Source organism: Scyliorhinus torazame, chromosome 12, assembly GCF_047496885.1.
Source record: "Scyliorhinus torazame isolate Kashiwa2021f chromosome 12, sScyTor2.1, whole genome shotgun sequence".
NCBI classification, from domain to species: domain Eukaryota; kingdom Metazoa; phylum Chordata; class Chondrichthyes; order Carcharhiniformes; family Scyliorhinidae; genus Scyliorhinus; species Scyliorhinus torazame.
This window is the reverse complement of record NC_092718.1, coordinates 44283623-44310625: the sequence shown is the minus strand read 5'-3', so window position 1 is coordinate 44310625 and position 27003 is coordinate 44283623. Positions and strand designations below refer to the sequence as shown.

The following is a 27003-nucleotide window of genomic DNA, read 5'->3' as shown; positions in this document are numbered from 1 at the left end:
TGCGTGGAGGAGGTGAACCCTTTCGACCAACGGGTCCGCCTTATGTGCCCGCACATGCTTTCGGAGCAGGATGGGTCCTGGGGCCGCCAGCCAGGTCGGCAGCGACGTTCCAGAGGAGGACCTCCTAGGGAAGACAAGGAGACGCTCGTGCGGCGTTTGATTAGTGCTTGTACATAATAACGACCGGATGGAATGGAGAGCGTCCGGGAGGACCTCCTGCCACCGTGAAACTGGGAGATCCCTGGACCGTAGGGCCAGTAGGACGGCCTTCCAGACCGTGCCGTTCTCCCTTTCTACTTGCCCGTTCCCCCAGGGGTTGTAGCTGGTCGTCCTGCTTGAGGCTATGCCCTTGCTGAGCAGGAACTGGCGCAGCTCGTCACTCATGAAAGAGGACCCCCTGTCGCTGTGGACGTATGCGGGGTAACCGAACAGTGTGAAGATGCTGTTCAGGGCTTTAATGACTGTGGCCGCGGTCATGTCGGAGCAGGGAATGGCAAAAGGGAAGCGGGAGTATTCGTCCACTACATTAAGAAAATATGCGTTGCGGTCGGTGGAGGGGAGGGGCCCTTTGAAATCGAGACTGAGGCGTTCAAAGGGGCGGGAAGCCTTAATCAGGTGCGCTCCATCTGGCCTGAAAAAATGCGGCTTGCATTCCGCGCAGATGTGGCAGCCCCTTGTGACTGTACGGACCTCTTCTAAGGAGTATGGGAGATTGCGGGACTTGATGAAGTGGTAAAACCGAGTGACCCCCGGGTGGCAGAGGTCCTCGTGGAGGGTTTGGAGGCGGTCAATTTGTGCGTTGGCACATGTGCTGCGGGATAGGGCATCGGACGGCTCGTTCAGCTTTCCGGGATGGTACAAGATCTCATAGTTGAAGGTGGAGAGCTTGATCCTCCACCTTAAGATCTTGTCATTTTTAATTTTGCCCCGCTGTGCATTATCGAACATGAAAGCTACAGACCGTTGGTCAGTGAGGAGAGTGAATCTCCTGCCGGCCAGGTAATGCCTCCAATGTCGCACAGCTTCCACTATGGCTTGGGCTTCCTTTTCCACTGAGGAGTGGCGGATTTCTGAGGCGTGGAGGGTTCGGGAGCAAAAGGCCACGGGTCTGCCCGCTTGGTTAAGGGTGGCCGCTAGAGCTACGTCGGAGGCGTCGCTCTCGACTTGGAAGGGGAGGGACTCGTCGATGGCGCGCATCGTGGCCTTTGCGATGTCCGCTTTGATGCGGCTGAAGGCCTGGCAAGCCTCTGTCGACAGAGGGAAGGTCGTGGTCTGTATTAGGGGACGGGCCTTGTCTGCGTACTGGGGGACCCACTGGGCGTAGTACGAAAAGAACCCCAGGCACCGTTTCAGGGCTTTTGGGCAGTGCGGGAGGGGAAATTCCATGAGTGCGCGCATACGTTCGGGGTCGGGGCCTATTATCCCATTGCGTACTATGTAGCCCAGAATGGCTAGCCGGTCGGTACTAAAAACGCACTTGTCCTCGTTGTACGTGAGGTTCAAGGCTTTGGCGGTCTGGAGGAATTTTTGGAGGTTGGCGTCGTAGTCCTGCTGATCATGGCCGCAGATGGTTACATTGTCGAGATACGGGAACGTGGCCCGTAACCCATGTTGATCAACCATCCGGTCCATCTCCCGTTGGAAGACCGAGACCCCATTTGTGACGCCAAAAGGGACCCGTAGGAAATGGTATAATCGCCCGTCTGCCTCGAAGGCTGTGCACTTGCGGTCACTTGGGCGGATGGGGAGCTGATGGTAGGCGGACTTGAGGTCCACGGTGGAGAAGACTTTATACTGGGCAATCCGATTGACCATGTCGGATATGCGGGGGAGAGGGTACGCGTCTAGTTGTGTGTACCTGTTGATGGTCTGGCTATAGTCAATGACCATCCTTTGTTTCTCCCCTGTCTTCACTACTACCACCTGTGCTCTCCAGGGACTATTGCTGGCCTGGATTATGCCCTCCTTTAGTAGCCGCTGGACTTCGGACCGAATGAAGTTCCGGTCCTGGGCGCTGTACCGTCTGCTCCTAGTGGCGACGGGTTTGCAATCCGGGGTGAGGTTCGCAAACAAGGACGGGGGTTGCACCTTGAGGGTGGCGAGGCCGCAGATAGTGAGTGGGGGTATGGGGCCGCCGAATTTAAACGTAAGGCTCTGTAGGTTACATTGGAAATCTAAGCCCAGCAAGGTGGGGGCACAGAGTTGGGGAAGGACGTTAAGTTTGTAGTTTTTGAATTCCCTCCCCTGTACCGTTAGGGTAACTATGCAGAATCCCTGGATCTGTACGGAGTGGGATCCTGCAGCTAGGCAAATCTTTTGTGCGCTGGGGTAGGTAGTTAAGGAACAGCGTCTTACCGTGTCGGGATGTATAAAACTTTCCGTGCTCCCGGAGTCGACTAGGCATGGCGTCTCGTGGCCGTTAATTAGGACCGTTGTCGTCGTCGTCTGGAGAGTCCGGGGCCGAGCCTGATCGAGCGTAACCGAAGCGAGCCGTGGTTGTAGTAGTGGGGTGGGGTCCGTTGTTGCCGTCCAAGATGGCGCGGGTATGGACAAAATGGCCACCCCCATACATCGCACGTGGCTGAGGGGTCACAAGATGGCGTCGGGGGTGGACAAAATGGCCGCCCCCATGCGTCGTACAGGTCGGGGGCGGTCCAAGATGGCGGCGCCCCTCCTCCCCTCGTGGTGGTCGGGACCCAAAATGGCGGTGTCTGCGGGTCGCACATGGTGTGCTGGGGGGTCTGGGGAGCGCTAGGACCGCGCGGAGTTCCTTCACTGCGAGCGCCAGGGCCGCGGGTGCTAGGACCGCGCGGAATTCCTTCACTGCGAGCGCCAGGGCCGCGGGCGCTAAGACCGTGCGGAGCTCCCTCGCCGGGGACAGCGGTGGTCGGGGCCCAAGTCGGCGGCGCCAGCGGTTCAGGCGTGGGGCTGTGAGCGCAAGGAGCGCGAGGAGCTCCCTCACCGGGGACAGCGGTGGTCGGGGTCCAGGTAGGTGGCGCCGGCGGGTCAGGCATGGGGCGCGGGATGGGGGTGAGGGTGGCGTTCGGGACGCGAAAGATTTCTTCCTCTTCGTGGAGAGTGTTGGCCGGGACCCAAAGCGGGAGCGCCGGCGGCGGGTCGTACATGGGCTGCGGGGAGGGGGGTTGGGGAGCGTAGGCGGCGTGCAGGGCTCCCAGTTCTCCCGGGGCCGCGGTGGTCGGGACCCAGAGCGGCTGCGCCTGCGGGTCGCACATGGCGTGCTGGGGGGGTTGGGAGGCATAGACTGCTTGTAGGGCTCCCTGTGGCCCCGGGACGGCGGCGACCTCGCGGGATCGGCACACCACCGCATAATGGCCCTTTTTCCCGCAGCTTTTGCAGATGGCTGCGCGGGCCGGACAGCGTTGTCGGGGGTGCTTCGCCTGGCCGCAGAAATAACAGCGGGCGCCCCCGGTGCGACTCGGCGTTTGGACTGCGCAAGCCTGTGGGGTGTCCGGGGGGGGGGGGGGGTAGGGGGTTTGCCGCGACGGGTACGTACGGGGCCCAATGGCCTGCCGCGCGGTCGGGGCCGTAGGCGCGGGTATTACGCGCGGCGACGTCTAGGGAGGCTGCTTGGGCCCGTGCCTCTGAGAGTCCTAGCGACTCTTTTTCTAGAATTCTTTGGCGGATTTGGGAGGATTGCATACCTGCCACAAAAGCGTCGCGCATTAACATGTCCGTGTGTTCGTTTGCATTCACCGACGGGCAGCTGCAGGCTCGTCCCAAAATCAGCAGCGCGGCGTAGAACTCGTCCATCGATTCTCCGGGAGCTTGCCGTCTCGTCGCGAGCTGGTAGCGAGCGTAGATTTGGTTAACAGGGCGGACATAGAGACTTCTCAGTGCTGCGAACGCCGTCTGGAAATCGTCGGTGTCTTCAATGAGGGAGAAAATCTCCGTGCTCACCCTCGAGTGCAGGACCTGCAGTTTTTGTTCGTCTGAGACCCGGCCGGTGGTCGGTCTGAGGTAGGCCTCGAAGCAAGTCTGCCAGTGTTTGAAGGCTGCTGCCGCATTCACTGCGTGGGGGCTGATCCTCAGGCATTCTGGAATGATCCTGAGCTCCATAGTCCTTTTTAGGCACGCTTAATAAATTGTAGCGCACAAAGACTCCATGAGACGAATATAGTGAAGTCGATGAGGCTTTATTAAGCGTGTCTGTTCCCCAGCAGCCCGATAGTAAACTGGCATGCGGGGGAAGACACCGGCTTCTTATACTTCGCCTTCAGGGCGGAGCTTGAAGTCAACGGCCAACCAGGACCCGGGATCTGTCAGCCAATGATATTAGGGCTTCCAGTCCCACATGACCCCCAATACATACTACCACATTGAGTGACTGTAACTAGCCTGCAATTACTCGCAAAGAAGGCAATCCACAAAAGCAGGATATTTATGCGCAATTCTGAACAGATCAGATTCTCAGATAACGTTGAGTTCACAGAAATTAATTAGTCATACTTTGGCACAAGATGGCTAAGGCCTAACGGATACAGCTGGTTTGAAATATGCTGCCGTGGAATTCAGTTAGTGTTTGATTTGATGAATAGCTCATGATTCAAAAGCCGTATTCTGAGTGCAGCGCTTCTGAGCAGCCACTAAGTCATCCAAAAGATGTTTTATAATTAACCGGCCAATGCCATTTATACAAGTGTGGTTTTGTATGGTGCCTTTACGACATCTGTCAGAAGCAATGTGATGCGGTCAAATGGGGCAGCCATTTTGCATTAAACAGTTGCCACAAATAACAAAGTTGAACGACCAGTTAAATTGTGTTTTTTTTAGTGATGGCAGTTGAAGCAAGCATCTCTGATAAGGCAGCAGGAAAACTTTCCATTTGCTTTGAAGGGTGTCCTTTTTCAATAAGTATTTAAAAACACCAGACATATTGAAGCTTATTTTAACATCTTCAGTATTGTTTGGTACCTAAACAATGCAATACTCTGTTGGGGACACCCCATCTCAGGCATTACTGTGAAAGAGACTCGGGGAAGCAGTCAGACAGAAAGACCACCTCGACTGACCACTCCCTGGACTAACCCCAGGAGCAGTTCCACTGAAAGGTCCTTTGGTCTGCCCGCTCCCCTCTGCACCAGATCAGGAATGTGAGGCTGGAGTGCAGACAGAAACTGAGGACCAAATTAAGGAAGAGGGGCTGACATCTCATGCATCCCATAAAGATGTGAAACATGGACACAGAAATGACATGTGACCAGGGGTCCATGAATTGATTCAATGGCACAAGTGAATCGCCTGCTAAAACCTACAACCTGCATGTACAATTAATAAGCAAATAATACATGGGACAGAATGGCAATTTCTTTCTGCAATTCTGCTCTCACCCATTTTTAAAGGGGATGATATTGCAATATCAGATACTGAGCTATCCACATATAAATCTAACATAAGATATGGGAACAGGAGGAGGCTCCTTCGAGTCTGAACCGCCATTCAACAAGATGATGGCTGATCTACTGCCTCAATTCTTCATGCACTATCCCCATATCCATCCTTAGTGCCTAAAATATTATCTAGAACATACTCAAGGCTGAAATTCTCTACCCAGAGGGCAGTGGAAATTTCTTTTTATCTCAAATGTGAATAGCCAACCCCTTTAAAAACATATTTATTCAAGAGATGTGGGTGTCGCTGGCTTGGGCACGTCTCTAATTGCCCTTGAGAAGGTTGTGGTGAGCTGCCTTCATCAACCTCTGCAGTCGATGTTCTGTAGTTACATCCACTATGCTGTTAGGGAGGGAGTTCCAGGACTTTGACCCAGTGACAGTCAAGGGAACGGCTCTATATTTCCAAGTGAGGATAGTGAGTGGCTTGGAGGGGAACCTCCAGGTGGTGGTGTTCCCAAGTGTCTGATGTCCATCTAGATAGTAGTGGTTGTGTGTTTGGAAGGAGCTGTCTTATGAACCTTGGTGAGTTCCTGCAGTGCAGGAACACTGCTGTCACTGTGGTGAAGGGAGTGAATGTTTGTGACTAGAGTGCCTGTCAAGCAAGCTGGATTGGCCTGGATAGTGTTGAGCTTCTTGAGTGTTGTTGCAGCTGCACTCATCCAGGCAAGGATGCTTTGTAGATTGTGGATAGGCTCTGTGGATAGGCAGTGAGTTACTCGCCGCAGGGCTCCTAGCCTCAGACCTTCTCTTGTAGCCACAGTATTTATTTATATGGCCAGTCCAGTTAGGTTTCTGGTCAATGGTAACCCACAGGAAGTAGATAATGGGGGATTCAGCGATGGTAACAAGACCATAAGACATAGGAGCAGAATTAGGCTACTAGGCCCATCGAGTCTTCTCCGCCATTCAATCAAGGCTGATACTTTTCACATCCCCATTCTCCTGCCTTCTCCCCATGACCCTTGATCTCCTTATTAATCAAGAACCTATCTATCTCTGTCTTAAAGACGCTCAGTGATTTGGCCTATACAGCCTTCTGTGGCAAAGAGTTCCACATTGAATGCCAAGGTGCATCTCTCTTGTTGGAGGTAGCCATTGTCTGGCACTTGTGTAGTGTGATGTTACTTGACACTTGTCAGCCCAAGTCTGGATGTTGTTCAGGTCTTGCTGCATATGGACATGGACTGCTTCAGTGTCTGAGGAGTTGCAAATGGTGCTGATCATTGTGCAATCATCAGCGAACATCCTCACTTCTGACCTTTTGATGGAAAGAAAGTCTGTGATAAAACAGTTGAAGATGGCTGAGCCTAGGACAATAATAAAAGGGACTTATGCAGTGATGTCCTAGAGCTGAGCTGACTGACCTGCAACAACCCCCTCCCCCCCCCCCCCCCCCCCATCTAGATTATTTAATCTCCCCAAATGGGACAATTTTCTAATCCCAGGAACCCTTTCCACTGCCATTTTTAAGCTTGGGAAATTAATATTGGTAATTATTGAGCTGTGCTTTAAAGGAGTTTTAAACAAATATTATGGTTTATTTCTCAGGTAGCCCTGCTACCCACCCCCACCCATGTATCTCACCTGAGGCACATTTCCAAGCTTATTTTTTACACAAGGGTCCATATGTGTGAATTGATAAACTATTTGTGCGTAGGGAATATCGCAAATTGGACTCTGACAAGCACCACTTGTCGTGTTAAGCACACTGAGATAACACGGGCTGCAACTGGATGCAGCTATAACTCAAGTAGACTCCAGACCTTGAAGTTAGTTCAATTTGATTTATTGAACCTGTCACACAGTTAGCACAGTCCTCTGTGAGTTCGACTCTCTGCTAACCTAAGTGTGATCTCTCTATCTGACTGAACCAGACTAGCTCTTAGCCACGTGCTGTATGCGTTGCGTGATATGTACACTGGACTCACTCTGTAGATGTCCCTCGTAGAAAGAGGCGGAGTAGATGTCCCTCGTAGAAAGAGGCGGAGTGTGAGTGCCTCGTGCCTTTTATAATGGGAAACCACCCCCAAGTGTTCTGCCTGCTGATTGGTTATGTCCTGTTCCCTGTGCCTGTCTGTATCTCATTAGCTGCTTGTCTGTATCTCATTAAGTGCATGTCTGCATATCATGACACCACTAACAATCAAATCAGGAAGAAGAATCCTGTTTGTAATAGATGCAATAATTGTCACCACCCTAACTAATAACGACGGGTTTATTAGAAATTAATTCCATATACAGAGCACGATAATCAATGTCTTCATCCTCAGCACACGGATCACAAATGGCTGCAAAAGTCTGCGCCTGGCAACGCGATCCCTGTGCTCGTCCCCCATTGGGTGATTGGGTCACATGACTCTTACGAGGCAACCCTCTTCCCCTTAAAGGGGCTATCTACTACACTTGGAACTTTGGGGTGTCAATTAATAGGTGACCTATCAAATCTATCTCCTGTGATTTCACAGGTGATTTTAGGATGTTGCTGATTGGCCTGCATAACAATGCATCTCCAATTGCAACTCTTTCCTTTTGTAAGTTTAAGTAGGTTTATTTTAAGTAAAATGGAAAAAAACACATCTCCTTCACATTTGCCTTTGTACATTTTCTTGGATTTTTCAATTGTAACCCATCCAACTGGACAGTAAAATAGTTACTAGGTAGATTTTTCCTTTTGGCCAAATACGGTTTGTACATTTTCATGACTGGAGGTAAATTGTCAATCAACAAAATGCAGGTGGAACATTGCCTTTCCTGTCTCTATTCTCATGATTCATTCCCACCTTGACGAGAATTTCTTTGAAACTTGAAATTCATTTAGATTCTTAATTGCGAGTGTGAATTGACCTATTTTAATTAGCCATTATTCAGAATTCACATTTGAAACACTGGAGATATCTCGTCAACTATTTTTATACCAACCACTGAAGGTCAGCTGGATAAAACAAATTATACCTGCCATCCCAAGTTAAGGGAGGTCAGTTGCATCTGGTATCCATATAAATAAAATCATGTAATGTTTAGCACCGTGCCAAGCTCCCTCTCTTTCATTCTGACTCTGAACCGTTTTGATCCCTGCTGAACTATTAGAGCCTTTCTATTTATTCATCAGCTGATTTTGAATGTTCTTTTACTCCATGGATCTACAATTCAAATCTGAATTCCAGTTACCTAATGGAGTGTGCAACTTTATTATATAGTGATTTGGAATAAATGGACAATGACAAATCTACGTGCTTATTTGATGTGTATTTAAACTGTACTAACACATTTAAAAAAAACTATTTTTACATTTGTCTAGTTAAAAGAGGGAAACTACACGGACCTTCAGGTAAGGCATTTACTCTTCTCATTTTTTCTGACAATGTATTGCATTTGATTTAAATACAGTGCGTTTCCTGCTCCCTTGGGTTAATTATATTTTCACCAAGGTATCTGCACAAGTGAAAATAATGGGATGGATTTTGACTCTTTTTAAAGAAAATGTGGGTCTGACTCTGGATTTTCTCCATGGCTTAAAGTTTCATCTCTGTTTCCTGACCCCAGCCTGCCTCCACCCCAGTATTTCCAGCTTGAACTGAACACAAAAGTTAATCGGTGACCAATCCACTCCCAGGAGGCAGGTTGCAGCTTTAAATATGACATTGTCATGTAGCTTATGAAAGTTGCTGTCGGCTAAGTGTCCCAAGGTGGGGACTTGGTGGATTCTGGAGATAAGTGCATTCTCAATTACCTCATGGATCCGCGACCGTGCATGAGGAGCCTTTGCGATTGAGCCCCCTCCCTCCTTCTCACAAGAACCTTTCCCATGAAATCTACAAGCCTCTTCACCACCCCTGCCTCCACTCCACCACAACGACCTGATTCCCCCACTAACACCCAGGCACTGGGTTTCCTCGCCATGAGGTCCCCGACTTCCCACCCTGAGATCAGTAGCTCCCAAAATCGCTCATCACCACCATACACCCCCGCACCCCCATCCCATGCAAGGGCTTGCTTGCTGCCAAAGACATCCTGCCCGATTGTAGGCTCAGACCAGTCAGGCTGGCCTCCAGCAGGGAATCAGTCTGCAATGTCGGTGACATGTTGTGACGTTTATTTTTCCACATACTGTGGAGATTTCTGAATTGCGAGTGCCCCCTTGACATTCTTACTCCTTCCGGGTCAGGTCAGTAAAACCTCTGCCCAAGGTCTCCGGCACATTGGATGGTCTGAGACATGGAAGCCAAAAATTAACGAGGGCAGAATTTTGTGTGTATAAACATTTTTTTAAAAAAATGCATGACAGGTGTTGCAATTCACTGTGATCTATTACCTGCAACTATCTGCCAAACACTTATAAACTAAGGTAATGGGAAGGCAAACACCTTGGGCTGGATTCTCCGTCCCGCCACACCACACTTCTGTTTCATCCCGCCGGTGGGATTCTCCGTTACACCGGCTATTCAATGGGGTTTCCCATTGTGGGCAGCCCCTCGCCGTCGGGAAACCCCAGGCTGCTGGCAAAATGAAGCATCCCGCCGGCGGAGAATCCAGCCCCAGATTTCTGGTTTCTGCCAATACTGTTTGAAAAGCAACTGCGAGGCCGGATGAGAATAGCCTTGGTTGGTTCTCATCCACTTACTCTCAATTCTTTGCTTCATATTTTCAACTACCATAATAACATGGTGATGGAGAAGTTTCCAATTTAACTTCAGTGTCACCTGGTTTTCAAGATCTGCGAATAAAAGTTTATTCAATGGAGAAAACTTATGACGGCACGGTGGCACTGTGGTTAGCACTGCTGCCTCAGAGCTCCAGGGTCCCAGGTTCAGTTCTGCCGTTGGGTGACTGTCTGTGTGGAGTTTGCACTTTCTCCCTGTGTCTGCGTGGGTTTCCTCCGGGTGCTCCGGTTTCCTCCCACAGACCAACGATGTGCAGGTTAAGTGGATTGGCCATACTAAATTGCCCCTTAGTGTCCAAAGGTTAGGTGGGGTTACTGGGTTACCAGGTTAGGGTGGAGTCATGGGCTTAAGCTTAAGTGGGGTGTTCTTTCCAAGGGCCGGTGCAGACTCAATGGGCCAAATGGCCTCCTTCTATACTGTAAATTCTATGACCTGTGCGGATAAATCTTTGAGACTAGAATATTTTGCTGGCATACCAAGATCTCTTTCTCCTCCTATCAGTCAACAAAACGTTTTAGTTTAGATATTACATGTAGGATAACACACAGGCAATTTATTATGACAAGACTGTAATATAAAAGGTTTTCGTTGGCTATGTACATTATGAAGCTTCAATGTTTCTTTCCAACACTTCTAAACTAAGGCCCGGATTTCCGGCCCTGTGTGAGGTGCGCAGAGTCGACACGTTTCCTTGCCCTGTCAACCCAACCTGGGAAAAAGAGGCCCGGAAAGTCAGATTTTCATTCTGGTGTTGGACTGGGTTAGCACTGCTGCTTCACAGTGCCAGGGACTCAGGTTCGATTCCCGGCTTGGGTCACTGTCTGTGCAGAGTCTGCATGTTCTCCCCACGTGTGCGTGGGTTTCCTCCGGGTGCTCCAGTTTCCTCCCACAAGTCCCGAAAGACGTGCTTGTTAGATGAATTGGACATTCTGAATTCTCCCTCTGTGTACCCGAACAGGCGCCGGAGTGTGGCGACTTGGGGCTTTTCACAGTAACTTCATTGCAGTGTTAATGTAAGCCTACTTGTGACACTAATAAAGAATAGATTAGATTATTAGAAGTTGGGTTCACCAACCCATGAAGAAATGCGGAAGCTGCCAGATGCGGAGGTGGTCTGGGCGGCAGGCCTGCGTCTGTGCACCGGCACTTTGTGGAGGTTACTGTAAAAGCAAAGAAAAAATATCCCTTTAGCCATCGCCTTCCCTTCGCCCTAACTCCCCACCCCCCAAACGCAAACAGTCCCCATACCCCATCCATGTCAACTATGCCACCTCATACCCCTAGTCTCTTCACATCAACCCATGCACACAACGCACCACCCTCACTTAGTATCCATTATTGCCAAACCTCGGGGGCCATGCTGACAAAAAATCAAGTTGCCTATCGATGATGCAGCTATTTAAATAAAAAAATGAATTGATTTTAAAAAAAATCCATACATTGAAATTCCTTCAAATAATCTCCAATGAAAACAAATGGATCTATTCTATAACCGCTTGGTGCTGCCAATCAACTGCTCACTTAAGAGACACCCCACTGTGATAATGTTAGGTTGTAAAACTAGTCACACAAATCCTATAATGATATCCCTCAGATTTATGTCAACAGAATGGGGTATCAAGCAAGTTTATAAAAAAAAATGAATGAAAGCCCAGCAGAGTTAGATCTCTTGATCGTTCCTGTGAATTTTGACAGGTCCTTGACAGGTTTGACAGTTCCAATTAGTTTATGTATTTTTGCACACAATCATGTCTACTTTTAACAGACCCAGAGAGCACCTGACTTTCCCAAACATGTCCCAGAACTATATACAAAATGGTGCCTCTCCTCAAGGGTACCCTGACTATCCAAATATATCCACAAGGTTCAGACAAGGTCGACTCTGCACAATTCAAGTTTCAGACATATACTTCAAAAACTGCTTGAGTAGTGGCAGCTGCTACTTTATAGGAGCAGCTGATTTGGTGAACCACAGGTAAGCGATTTAGAACTTGCCTTCATTCCCACTCTGCAAAAATGGTGGCAATCAGGTTTGGGTGTGAGACATCCGGATTCCAACTTCTGCCAGTATTGTTGTGCACACGGAGAACCTCTCCATCAGCGCAGAAATTCAAGCTTATGTGTGCTATATCTTTGAAACATAATACAGCCAGAGTTCTAAATAATTGTTGATATTTATTTGTCAAATTATTGTCCAACTGTCAGTGTTTGTAGCATTTTTGGATAGCGGCAAGCGTAGTTACCGTTCTTAATAGATAACTGGCATCAGCCATTAATTCACTGTCTGAACTGGAGTGATCTTATTGTGGCGCACAAAGACTCCGTGAGACGAATAGAGTGAAGTCGATGAGGCTTTATTAAGCGTGTCTGTTCCCCAGCAGCCCGATAGTAAACTGGCCTGCGGGGGAAGGCACTGGCTTCTTATACTTCGCCTTCAGGGCGGAGTATGAGGTCAACGGCCAACCAGGACCCGGGACCTGTCAGCCAATGACATTAGGGCTTCCAGTCCCACATGACCCCCAATACATACTACCACATTCACCCCTTGTCAAAAATGAACCCGGCGGGGTGATGCTTCGTATGGTGGTAAGGGTTTACAGGGCTGGTCCTGGGAGGATAGAACAGTTACATGGTAGTACAGTATTGGACAGTATCGTCCTGTTACAACTATTTACAGAGGGTATAGGAAAAACAAAATGTTCATTGGACAGTCCATCTTTGTTTTACATCGACGCCACGAGTCGGTCGGGCGGTCTGGTCGTCCGTGTCGATCGCCTCGGCCCCGGCGGTGGTGGTGGTGCTTGTACCAGCGTTGTCGCCTCCGGGAGCCGCACGGTTTCAGCTGTCGGTGCAAAGGGGAGGGGGACTGATCCTCCTGGGAAGGGGGCGGTCGCGGGGTGCGGCGGTGGCAGGAAGGGGGCGGTTGGGTTGATGGTGTCGGGGGAGTGTGCGTGGTGCCGGCGGGCGGCAGATCTCGCAGGGAGACCGTGTCCTGTCGGCCGTCGGGGTACTCCACGTAGGTGTACTTGGGGTTTGCGTGGAGGAGGTGAACCCTTTCGACCAACGGGTCCGCCTTATGTGCCCGCACATGCTTTCGGAGCAGGATGGGTCCTGGGGCCGCCAGCCAGGTCGGCAGCGACGTTCTAGAGGAGGACCTCCTAGGGAAGACAAGGAGACGCTCGTGGGGCGTTTGATTAGTGCTTGTACATAATAACGACCGGATGGAATGGAGAGCGTCCGGGAGGACCTCCTGCCACCGTGAAACTGGGAGATCCCTGGACCATAGGGCCAGTAGGACGGCCTTCCAGACCGTGCCGTTCTCCCTTTCTACTTGCCCGTTCCCCCGGGGGTTGTAGCTGGTCGTCCTGCTTGAAGCTATGCCCTTGCTGAGCAGGAACTGGCGCAGCTCGTCACTCATGAAAGAGGACCCCCTGTCGCTGTGGACGTATGCGGGGTAACCGAACAGCGTGAAGATGCTGTTCAGGGCTTTAATGACTGTGGCCGCGGTCATGTCGGAGCAGGGAATGGCAAAAGGGAAGCGGGAGTATTCGTCCACTACATTAAGGAAATACGCGTTGCGGTCGGTGGAGGGGAGGGGCCCTTTGAAATCGAGACTGAGGCGTTCAAAGGGGCGGGAAGCCTTAATCAGGTGCGCTCCATCTGGCCTGAAAAAATGCGGTTTGCATTCTGCGCAGATGTGGCAGTCCCTTGTGACTGTACGGACCTCCTCTAAGGAGAGCCTCATCAACTTCACTCTATTCGTCTCACGGAGTCTTTGTGCGCCACAATTTATTAAGCGTGTCTGTTCCCCAGCAGCCCGATAGTAAACTGGCCTGCGGGGGAAGGCACCGGCTTCTTATACTTCGCCTTCAGGGCGGAGTATGAGGTCAACGGCCAACCAGGACCCGGGATCTGTCAGCCAATGACATTAGGGCTTCATGTCCCACATGACCCCCAATACATACTACCACACTTATACAATGGAATTTGAACTTGGTATGAAATTGTGTCCTACCTCAGCCAATGGTTTTAATATGTGACTCAGTGATAACCTTTTGACTTGGGAAATGAGATGGCTAGGAATTTGTTTGCCACTGCAGGATTTAGCATATAATCTAGGTTGACATTTAAATGCAATATGAGTACAGTATACATTCCCAATTCTGCCTGTTCAGTTGGACATCTCCTGTCATTATTTCATGAAGAATAGAGGAGGTGAAGTTATGGAATGGATAATCGTTGATTGGGAGTTTAGAGAGGAGGAATAAAGGGAACATTCTCCAATCAGTATATGATTAGTGATATTCCCAAGGGATCTATACTGGGGTCTCAGTGTTTCAACATATATGTTAATGTCTTGATGAAAGAGAGTTTTCAGATGATGCTAAGATACGAGACAAAGTAAGTTGTGTGGATGGGAGCAGAAATTTGCAAGGAGATTTGGACAAACACAATGAGTGGAATTCTCCATTTTCTTTCTAAGTGCAGTGGCGGGTGATTCCGCTGGCCGGAATTAGGTCAGGAGCCGATTTGTCCACCTGCCGTCAACTGGTGGGTTTCAAGGCCCGGCCCCCATGTTTAAACACCAGTGCAGCAGACTCCTATTACTCTCTCCAGCCCACTGGTCTTCACAAGTCAATGCAAGATGCCCAGAACCCAGAGGCAAAAGGTTAGCAACTTCAAGAGGAAGCATGCACACGTTTCAACCACCATGTCCGCAAGGCCTTGATTCGAGGAGTATGGGCACAGAAGCATGTCCTCTATCGAAGGGATGGCTCCAGGAGTCACAGCAACTTCACCTCTTTGGTCTGGGAGACAGTTGGCCAGAAGATCAGCATGGCTGGCAACTGCACCAGAAGCACCACGCAGTGCAGGAAGTGGAAGAATGATCTCATCCACTCCACGAGGGTAAATCCTCTCTCAACTCGCTCAGCACAGCATCATGTACTCAAACAATACTCTCTTCAAGGAACTCACACATCCATTAGCGGGAGACACAAATCAACACTCAAACTCTAATGGACACTTTCACATCACCACCATCCCACCTACCATGTGGCTCACACTCCATCCTCTAGCCCTTCTGGGAAGGGATCACCACACACACAGGATATGCATTTCACCCAATCTCTGCTCCATTCCTCTAATCACATGCCTTTTGTCTTCAAACAGGCCATGTTGGTACACAACAAATGAGAGAGAGTCCAGGCGGGGGGAGAGACGGCAGAGGTTGGTGTCTTCACTGAATTTGAGGAGGCTGCAGCTGACCTTGCTGGTGAGAACAGGGATCGCTCCTCTACCAGCGCAGAGAGTGGCCTCTTCCAACAACCTAGTATGGATTTCAGCTCCATCACTTCATCAACTTGTGTCAATCACAATGAGTCAAATGTACTCTGAAATAGCTTCAGCTTATCCACTAAAATTTCTTGCAGGCAGCTGCAGATCGAGGCCACGCATGCACCTGAGCATCACTCCGAGCCGCTGGAGCACATCTGAAGACCAGGGGGCTCACGAAGAACCATCGCAGTGCTCACTCGCGCCCTCCATCAGTGCAGCGACACATACCTCAGTGGAGTGTAACTCTCGATGAGACTCAGAGTCGCTTTCTGGAGAACACCTCACATGCATAACCACACAGCAGTTGGAGGCAGGGACAGCCCAGGTGACCAGCAATCAGGAGGTGCTGAGGCAAGCCACCTGCTCAGTCCCAGTCAGATAATGACCTTCTGGAAGCGCCTACCAGCTGACTGGTGGAGAAGTAATGGCAGGTGGCGGAACATCAGGCAGAGATTCAAGAGTCTCCCAGCAGTCTAGAGAAAATGATTGAGAAGTCTATCTGCATTCTATCTGATGTCATGGCTCTGACATGCGAGCGCCTCAAGGCTGTCATGGGAAGGTTGCCAACCACCAATGAGACATTGGTCCAGTAGGTCCTGTTGGATTTGCACTTGGTCCTGCACTCCATGGCCACATACTCTGATGGGCACCTTCAGGATGTAGACGACATGGGAACGAGGCACTTTGACCTCCCTTTAGGTGTCCCATCTGCTGTAGGAGTCAGGCCAGGGCTCTAGGGCACATACAGGGAGGATGAGTATCAGCCGGACACCCCGGGGGCCTCCACTCAGGACACTCCAAGGGTGACCATCCAGTCAGGAACCCCTTAGCTTGCCCGCACCCACTCTTGCAGTGCAGACTGCTGGAGGGTGCTTCTGCCCTTGAGCAGGAGACCCACATGAGGCCAGAGCCCTCCAGGTCTCAGGCCACAACAGGACATCCACCAAGGTCATCACATGCATCAGGACATAGCAGTCAGCAGGTTGTCTCTGCCCTTCCTGCAGATGTCAGGACTGCACCTAGGGTTAGGGTTCGGAAAGTTAAAACATTTTGAGATCAGTGTTGATTCACAGGCATGCTATCACTGTAAACAAATTGAACTTATTGAAACTCATTAGATGGATATATAAATGTTTTGGTTAACTGTTTTAATTTTGCTCTTTAAATCCTCTTATTTCGAGGTTCAGCCATCCTCACCCTCCATAAGAGTGTCCCATTTTAAGATTAACATTGAACCTCAGTGCAACTAGTCGCCAGACCCTTGTGTGGTGTCAGGGATATGTGTGTAAATCTTTGTTATGAGTGTTTGATGGCTAAGCTTTTAAACCTTGTTCCTCAAGGGACAGCAATGGCTGAGGACAGTTCATCAGTGATGATATTATATCGGCATCTGGGTCTCCTCATTGTTAGCGTCTGAACCCAAGACATGCACTCTAGGATGAGAACTGTAGACCGGTCTGCATATCAGTCTTGACAGCCTTTACATTATTAAATGGTATCAAAAACATCAAGCCTCGTCTCAACTACCTATTGTTCCTCAGTGCACTTCAGGTTGACAGGGTGAGCACATTAGCAGGTCACTGATGATCATAGCTAAGACCACAACCTAGTGAGTCATGAGGTCAGAAAGCCCAAATTTGAATGCAAGACCTATCCTCTCAGCAATCCCCTGAGATGGCATGGTAGCACTGTGAGTAACACTGTTGCTTCACAGCTCCAGGGTCCCAGGTTCGATTCCCGTCATGGGTCACTATCTGTGTGGTGTCTGCACGTTCTCACCGTGTCTGCGCGGGTTTCCTTCGGATGCTCCGGTTTCCTCCCACCAGTCCCGAAAGCCATGCTATTAGGTAATTTGGACATTCTGAATTCTCCCTCTATGTACCCGAACAGGCGCAGGAATGTGCGGCTACTAGGGGCTTTTCACAGTAACTTCATTGCAGTAACAGGAAATGGGTTGGAGGACGAAAGGTGCTGCTTCCGAATTTAATTTTACTCCTCCTGGAACTTGTCAGTTATTGAAGTATCACCGGCCGTCTTCCACATATTCCTTCTTCTATGACATCAGCGTGCTCGTCCGGTTCCATAGCGGACCCTGAGCTTCCTGCACCTCCTCATCGTTTTAAAAATACATTTAGAGTATCCAATTGTTTTCCTCCCCAATTAAGGGGCAATTCAACGTGGCCAATCCACCTACCCTGCACACCTTTTGGGTTGTGGGGGTGAGACCCACGCAAATATGGGGAGAACGTGTAAACTCCACATGGACAGTGACCCAGGGCTGGGATCGAACCTGCGACCCCGGCACAGTGAAGCAGCAGTACTAGCCACTGCACCACCGTGCGCCCTATCTCCTCATCTTTATCTTATAATGAGCTCTCATTCTCCTCCAGTTCAATCTCTGGCAGGGCCTCTCCTCTCTACATAGACAGTTTGTGACAGGTGCAGCAAATTATAATCTTGCAGCAAACCCTCTCCCGTGTGTATTGCAGAGAACCGCTTGAGCGATCCAGTCATCAGAATTGCATTTCAGCCTGCTCTATGAGGGGGCATGAGGACCAGAGTTGTACTTTTCCTCGGTTGGAGGGTGATGCACAGGAGGCATCAGCCAGTGTTTAAGTAGGTAGCCTTTATCCCTCAGTAACTCATCCCTGCAGATGCTCTGGCTCCTCAAAAATCCCAAGCACCTGGGGGCGACTGAGGATGTAGGAGTCATGACAACTTCCAGGGTAACATACGCACGTGTGCAGGATGTGCTTGAGATGGTCGCACATGAGTTGAAGATTGAAGGAATGGTAGCCCTTGGGTTTATAAACATTAAGAGCTGCAGCCAGGGAGCCATAAAGCCACATGGGCGCAGTCTATTGCACCCTGCACTCATTGGGAAGCTTGAGATAGCTGCGGAGTCAGTAAATATTTGAGCCTGGTTATTCTTATCCAGAACAAACCTGACATGGTGTGCCATCCTGAAAAGGGCATCGTCACCCCATTTATGCACCGATGTGCTGCCAACTGAGGAATGCTGCACAGGTCTCCAGTTGATCCCTGGAAGGACCCAGAGGCAAAGAAATTGAGCGCAGTCTCCAACCCCACGTGGCATCAAGCCCTCATGAAGAATGTGGCAAATGTGCTGTACGATGTCTTTGGAAAACAGCAGCCGTACCCGGCACTGCCTCTCACTTACCTGTAAAGTACCTGTTGACGATAAACCCTCGGTGTGGCGAGGCACCTCCGCTATCTGGGTCTCTCCTGCTGATACTGGTCAGGCTTCCCTTGGCCATGTCCCCGGAGGGTGCCTCCTGCTGGAGCTGTGCGTGCCTCTCCCTCCTTTGCCTCCTCCGCTGAATAAGCACTCAGATAAACACAGCATTGATCCTGGATCCATTTGCATTTTTGCCTTCTCTATGGAAAAAAAAATCAAAGACAACAATGGTTAAAGGGTGCAGAAAGGGAAGCTGTGATTGAGAGATCCATGGGAAATGTGTGGCTGCACAGCTTTGATTGCAGTGTGCCTGATACAACCTTACCCCTGAGACTTTGCACACACACACACATAGAGGTGAGCAACATTCCATTCCAGTGATGTAAAATCTGTGGGAGGAAGGGAGGAGTGAGGCGTTGTGAATGAGATGATTAAACCAAAGTACCTCTGTAATCCATTCTTTAAATTGGCATAACTATGGCCTTTCATTTGCTCATAGTCAATGAATGGAATCTGTTTGGCCACTGATGAATTACATTAATTGTTAACCCGTGACTCCCCTTCACTGATGGGGATGGCAGAAATGTTACAGCTGTTCTCCCTTTTATTCCTTTCACTTTCCAAGGCTACATTCTGAGCTTCCGCTCTGTCGATGTTGAAACTTTAAGATGGGGCTATTGAGTGCTACTTAACAGCGCAGAATAAAATTATTGGATTGCTGTTGCTTCCTGGTCAACAGGATTTCTGTCCTGTGTAATTGATCTGGATCCTGTCCAATGTAGTGGCACCAACAAGTGAGTATACATCCCAAGTAGAAGCCCCAAAGCCCAGTGTAATGGTCGTCCCACACTTCCTCATACCCCTTCAGACAGAACCGATCTTAATTTCAGTCTGCAAGATGCTATTGTTCTTGGACTTCAAGATGGTGGTTGTCGTATGTAAAGTCGCCACAATCCTAGGTGACTATAGGCTGCTTTCCCCTTTGATGGGGAGAGCTGACTGGTGGTGATTTAACCTGAAGATCACCACACCTCAGACGAGGGGGCGGGGCCTTCATGAATAACTTCAGCTAGTACGGGAATTGAACCCGTGCTGCTGGCCTTGTTCTGCATCACGAAGAAGCTGCCGAGCCAACTTGTAGAGTAACCCCTTGAAGGGGCGATCGATCACAGGGCACATGTCCCACCGGGCCTGTTGCATGGAAGCGTGTGAACTTTAGCCAGTCAGGAGATAGTGCAGGCCCCGCAAAGCTGTGCCCCAAGTCAGAGTGGACCCGGGAGTCTCGGAGTAAAGATCTGGGGCGAAATTCTCCGGAAACGGCGCGATGTCCGCCGACTGGCGCCCAAAACGGCGCAAATCAGATGGGCATCGCGCCACCCCAAAGGTGCGGAATGCTCCGCATCGTTGGGGGCCGAGTCCCAACCTTAAGGGGCTAGGTCGGCGCCGGACGAATTTCCACCCCGCCAGCTGGAGGAAAAGGCCTTTGGTGCCCCGCAAGCTGGCACGGAAATGACATCTCCGGGCGGCGCATGCACGGGAGCATCAGCGGCCGCTGACGGCATTCCCGCGCATGCGCAGTGGAGGGAGTCTCTTCTGCCTCCGCCATGGTGGAGACCATGGCGGAGGCGGAAGGGAAAGAGTGCCCCCACGGCACAGGCCCGCCCGCGGATCGGTGGGCCCCGATCGCGGGCCAGGCCACCGTGGGGACACCCCCCCGGGGCCAGATCGCCCCGTGCCCCCCCAGGACCCCGGAGCCCGCCCACGCCGCCTTGTCCCGCCGGTAAGGTAGGTGGTTTAATCGATGCTGGCGGGAGAGGCATTTTAGCGGCGGGACTTCGGCCCAACCGGGCCGGAGAATCGCGTGGGGGGGGGCCGCCAACCGGCGCGGCGTGATTCCCGCCCCCGCCGAATCTCCGGTGCCGGAGACTTCGGCAACCAGCAGGGGCGGGAATCACGCCAGCCCCCGGCGATTCTCCGACCTGGCGGGGGGTCGGAGAATCTCGCCCCTGTTTTCCAACTGCTGTTCCTGTACATAGTTTAATTCCGCTGTTAGTTCCAATAAATCACTGTTGTTCAAGGCGACTCGTGGCTGATACCTCACGCTATTACATTGGCAATGAGAGTAAATCAGGCAATGGTCGCAAAATTTCGAGGGGGAAGGGTTGACCACCGGCAACCTCTAGATAAAACCGGTCTCCACAGAGTCAGTGAGTGAGAAGGATGTCACTAATAGGGAAACTCCATTCTTTTGGCCAGGGGACCAAAGACTGGGGCCAATATGTTGAGAGGCTTCAGTACTTTTTCACAGCTAATGGGATTACTGGGCAAGACAATTTCTGCATTTGCAGCCCGGCTTTGTCAAATGGCTGAACACCGCAAATTCAGCTCATCATTAAGTGACGTGCTACATGATCGTCTTATTTATGGCATTAACAACCTCTATATCCCAAAAAAGTTAGTAGCCGAAACAAACAAATAGCTGGATAAAGTGATAGATATAACTCGTGACCGAATGTGCCGAAAAGGGCATTTCAGAGTTACATTGCATGCCGGAAAGCGAGCTTTGGTGTGGAACAGCTGTTCGACGATAACCCCGGGTGGCGGGTGCAGAGAAGGCTGAAACAAGTTCCCAGGAACAGGATCGTGGACAGGAACAAAGAAGAAAAATGGGCTGTCAGCCCAGGAACTCTGATGATTGTTACAGATGTGGGGGAGACCACAATCAAGAGTGGTGCTGTTGCAGAGATTTTGTTAGCTTGGATTGCAACAGGAAGAGCCACATTCAAGCACGTTACAGTGCCAGGCAGGATGAACCCAGTTTAAAGAGAAACACACCGTGACTCCAGCACATAAGATGGAAAAGAATCTTGAGGAAGAATCCGAAATTTACAAGTTGAATGTAGTTAAATTGAGCAAAACTGCTCCCATTGAGATAATGCCTATGGTTAACGGGTATCCATTGAGTATGGAGGTCGACACTGGCACTTCATCCACGGTGGTGGGTGAACATAATTCTTCGGAGTGTTGGGGCAAACCATCTCTATTATGTCACACTAACAAGCCTCCATCTTATTTAGTTTGCGTGCATCCCCTTCCAGTAAACAATGTGGTATCCCTTTGTTTCCTGCAGCCTTGTCAGTGTCCAGCTTCTCTGCCTTCTCACTTCTCTCTGCCTTCCATTGCTCGTCACCCTCATCCACCTCCTTGTCCCTGCCTGCCACCATGCCCCCTCACCTTTTTGCCACTGCCCTTTCACAGCCCTCCTTCCACATTGCTCTATCTTGTGTTTGCCCTCCCCACCCCCATGCCATTTCACAGCCCTCTTTCCACATTGCCCCTCTTGTGTATGCCCTCCCCCACCCCCATGCCATTTCACAGCCCTCTTTCCACATTGCCCCTCTTGTGTATGCTCTCTTCCACACCCTTCACCTCGGTTGAACTTCGGTCTTTTGCAATGGAGGGCACGAACTGCTCTGTCCCAGCAGAGTGGCGTTCAACACAGCGGGAGTGGTGCAGGTCAGGTATTTATGCTACACTCATCTGGAAGTCTCAAGTGAGCTGAGGGCCACCTTGTGCACGGCACATTTTTTCAAATGGGTTTGTGGCCGTGACTCAAACTGGGAAGGCCTGACAAGATTTCAACAAGCAGCTAGTTGAATGAGCAATTCTGAGATGCAAATTAATGCAAATTGCTTTACACCTACAGACAATGGGAGACAACCGGCCTGTCATTAACCTGCCATTGGGACTGCTACTGGCAGGTTTCTGACTTTTTGGCTAAATTTCCCACTGCTGCCCGCCACCAAACCTGCAACAGGTGGGATGGGGGAATTCCACCCAGTGAGTTGGCTGCTACTTATGGGAAATATGAGGTCCATCTTGGATTTAAAAAAGCAGAATATTGTCTTATTGGTGATAGGTTAGGAGCTGAGGATGATCAAAGCAATTTAGGTACACACATTCTTAAAAGTTTCTGCATTGACACAAAAAGTAATCAAAGAGAGTAACATGATTTTGGCCTTGATCTCAAAGGTGTTAAAATAAAAATAAGAAGAAGAGATGCTGCAGTTGGACTTCTGCTACAGGAATTCAGAACTGTGACTGATCGATTTATGTTGTATAAATAAATCAAGGAACATGGAACAAAGGCAGGTAGATGGAGTTAACCTACAGATCAGACACGATCTATTTGAATGTCGGAACAATCCTGAGGGGCTGAATGGCCTACGCTGAACCATACCTCATCGCTGGCCTCTATTTGAGACTAAACCAGGCCGTTTGCAAGATTAATATTTGATTGAACCCCAAAGATTCCACCCCAATCCTCTCCATCACATAGCCTGCTTAATTCCACCTTTGTAGCATTACCTACCGTGGGTCATCCTTCAGACCACCTGTAGTTGAAACTTCTTTGTAGCATCAACAAATGTAACGTTCTCCCGGCTGGCCTGCACTTTCCATTTGCTTCACCTCTCAAATTCTGTTGTCAACACCCTGCTGCTCAACAGGTCCGCTTGACTCATCACTCCTGTCCCTGGTCGTCGCTCAACATTGCTAGAAATTCAGCTTTGTTGTAACTGATTACACAAGCACAAATAATTAAATTGATATTATCTCTAATTTTGGCACTGCTTCTGATGGTTTTGTTCCTAATAGCTCTTAATTTTTGAGACTTTTGCCAATTCAAATTCCTCTTTGTCCTCATCTCCCATCCATTATTATATTATTGTTATTATTATTAATGTTAATGGACTGAATATGACTGGCTGGAAGTCTACTATTCCCTAAGTTACTTTTCTTCTGGGCATCATTCCTTACTTGGATGTGGGTCCATCAGTAACCATTTTATTCCAACTTACTCTAACTGTTAAACATTCCGGTATTTAGAAATCGTCAGGCTTTCCTTTTGGATTTAGACAAGACATGAAGTAAAATGGAAAAAAATTGTTGTAACATTAAGTCAATGCAGAGATGAAATGCCAACTGCTTTAATTTTTATTTGTCTTTGGTGATAAAACTTACCGTAAATTCAGTTTGTTTTGCAATGGAAGTCCTAAAACTGGAATATGAGCTTCCTATTGATTTTAAAACGTTCAATATTTTACTGGTGGCATTGTGCCAAGTGCAGATGCGGATCAACATTATTCGGAATATGACTAATTCAATTTGAAATATGCACTTGTGCCTTTGGGGAGTAAATTAAATTATGCATTTAGCTTTTAATGGTCAGAGATACCATTGCACAATAATTCCAAAATAAAAATCTTTTCAAACGGTCTTGCCTAAAAACAGTAATAAATAAATCATATTGAAGTGGATTTGTGCCTGGGCAGTTTATCTATTTGCATACTGCATAAATCAGCAAAGACTTAAAATGCACATTTATGTTTAATAAGCACCTAGAGTGTTCAGCAAAAGTTGGTTGAATTGGTTATAGATGGCAATCTGGATAACAACTAAAACTATTTCAGTGAAAGAATCGTTAATTTGTGGAGGAAAGGAATCATGTTGTTCTATACTGTCCTTTGTACTGTAAATTAAAGTTTTGCAAAATATGTGGGGGGGTTTTTGTCTTTCGTGCTGTTGTTTTTTTATTGTCACCTGAAACTGAAAAGTTTCGAACAAAAATATTCTAAACTGGTATCTGCTTTGTGAATTACTTATATTCTAAAGTATTTTGGGAATCGAAATCTGGATCATTCAGCAGGAAGCAACTGTGTTTTGTTGCTTCCTTGAAATGAAATGAAATGAAAATCGCTTATTGTCACGAGTAGGCTTCAATGAAGTTACAATGAAGCCCCTAGTCGCCACATTCCGGCGCCTGTTCGGGGAGGCTGGTACGGGAATTGAACCGTGCTGCTGGCCTGCCTTGGTCTGCTTTAAAAGCCAGCGATTTAGCCCAGTGAGCTAAACCAGCCCCTTGTGGATAAAATATTTGAACCAATCAGTTTGGACGTACATTTGGGAGAAGGGATCCTTTCATGTTTGAATTCCTCGTGCTCGGTGTTTGCTAAATATAGGAATTTAAAGTTTACAGTTAGATTTACATTTCTTTCAAGCTGCTATCTATCCGCTTTCTCTTTGTGCTCCCCCCTTGCCCTACACTGCTACGCTACTTCTAGCTTATTGCTCTTTGTTTAAACTTGAACGGGCAATTGTTTTACTTGCATCATGTCCAGTACAGGCACTAAGATATTACAAACTTTAAATCTTTTCAAAAAAAAAAATGAACGCCTGTAATAACTTCACCAAAACCACTTCTCCAATAGCAAATTCATTTATTGCAGTAATGAAAAAGGCCGCAGCCACGGATTATAACACAAGCGCCCAAGCCCGGGAACGGAGATACTGGTCAGGATTGGAATAGTGGGTTTTAAGCACCAGCCATACATTTCCTATTTGGCGAGCTACCACCTGTGTAATGGGGGAATTCATATTCCCCGAAGACCATGGGGAGATCTATTGACAATCCTCAGTGTCCTTCATAGCCACCATAACAACACCAAAAGCTGTTTACGATACCTATTTCATATCATCTGTCCTGGCGGTATGCAGCTCTGGACCGTTCTGAAGCTCATGCAGATATCTAATTATGTAAAGGCAGTGACAACCACTTGTGCAACTCACATATCCGCGTTGTTAAGGAGGGACCATCAACAGAAATGGTCATCGAGATGGAGCCATCAAAACTCAAAAGGTGCTAGACGAAAATGAAATGGGTCTCATAGAACTTCCATTGTATTGTGATGGCTCCTTACCCTAACACAAAGACCATGGCTGTCTGAAACCGTACTGCAGCACGGTAGCCCAGTGGTTTGCGCAGTTGCTTCACAGCTCCAGGGTCCCAGGTTCTATTCTCGGCTTGGGTCACTGTCTGTGCAGAGTCTGCACATCCTCCCTGTGTCTGCGTGGGTTTCCTCCGGGTGCTACTGTCCAAAGATGTGCAGGTTATGTGGATTGGCCATGCTAAATTGCCCTTAGTGCCCAAAAAGGTGAGGTGGGGTTGCAGGGTTATGGGGATAGGGTGGAGGTGTGGGCTTGGGTAGGGTGCTCTTTCCAAGGGCCGGAGCTGGGCCTCCTTCTGGACTGTAAATTCTATGAAACTCACAGAGTATGATAAAGCTCAATACACGATGTTTACTGGTCTACTATACAACCGTATTTCGAAGAGGATTTGGACTTATCACAGGTCAAGTTTTCAAGGCAGTTATGTCTGTTACCTGCTTTTAAAAATATAACAACAGAAGATGTTCTAAGACTGAGCCCATAAGAAGCAACATCTAAGCCATCAAACGAGCTGCAAGACAACTACACAGCCAAAATAATATACAGCTATACCTTGAAAGTGGGAGCACATTCTTTTTAACCCCCCCCGCCCCCCCCCCGCCCCCACCAACTGTTCCAAATTTAAGCTCACCTGACTGTTAATCTCCCTTGAGAGAGGCCTTGCAGCTTACTGAGAATTATCTGCTCTTGTATCCTCCAGTCCAGCTAAAGCATCAATTTGTTCTGGAAACATATTGGACTGCTGCAAAAGAAACTGAAATAATTCCAGATTGCAATAGTAATTTTTTAATCTGTCTGTGACCTTTGTGTGTGATGGCGTGAGTTACAGGTTATGTTTAAACCTCCTAGCAAGTGTTTGCTAATAAGTAATCTTTATTTTTTTCAAAGTTTCCAGCACATCCTCCTTAATATCAACCTGTTCGCGCCTATTAACCTGGTTCACGCTGTTCTCACGAGCAACAAGGCCCCTCTCTCTCTCGTGAATACTGAAGCAAAATATTCATTTAGAGCTTCCCCCCACCTCCTCAGACTCGAGGCACAAGTTCCCTCCACTATCCCTGATTGGCCCTACTCTCCCTCTGATCATCCTCTTATTTCTCACATAAATGTAGAACGCCTTGGGGTTTTCCCTAATCCTTCCCACCAGGGCTTCTTCATGCCCCCTTTTAGCTCTCCTAAGTACATTTTTGAGTTCATTCCTGGCTATCTTGTAACCCTCTAGATCCTTGCTTCCTCAACCTTATGTAAGCTTCGTTCTTCCTTTTGACGAGAAGCTCCACTTCTCTTGTCATCCAAAGCTCATTCACCTTACCATTCCTTCCTTGTCTCATTGGGACAAAACTATCCAGCACTCACAGCAAGTGCTCCTTAAACAGCCCCCACATTACTGTGGTGCATTTCCCTGAGAACATCTGTTCCCAATTTATGTTCCTCGGCTCCTGTCTAATAGCAGTATAATTTCCCCTCCCTCAATTAAATACCTTCCCATACGGTCTGTTCTTATCACTCTCCATGACTATGGTAAAGGTTAAGGAGTTGTGGTCACTGCCACCGAAATGCTCTCCCACCGAGACATCCGACACCTGGCCTGGTTCGTTGCCAAGCACCA

General features: G+C 48.9%; 1 protein-coding gene across 4 annotated transcripts in view; it reads left to right on the top strand.

Moving 5' to 3' along the window:
- Nucleotides 1-27003, top strand: part of LOC140387540 (protein unc-13 homolog C-like) — a 972441-nt gene that overhangs the window by 49791 nt on the left and 895647 nt on the right. For 3 of the 4 annotated variants that reach the window (XM_072470780.1, XM_072470778.1, XM_072470777.1), the window contains exon 2: nt 8710-8739. The exons of the other annotated variant lie outside the window; for it this stretch is intronic. In XM_072470780.1, coding sequence (XP_072326881.1) covers nt 8710-8739 — 30 coding nt within the window. The remainder of the gene's footprint in view (nt 1-8709; nt 8740-27003) is intronic. 4 annotated transcript variants of the gene reach the window in all.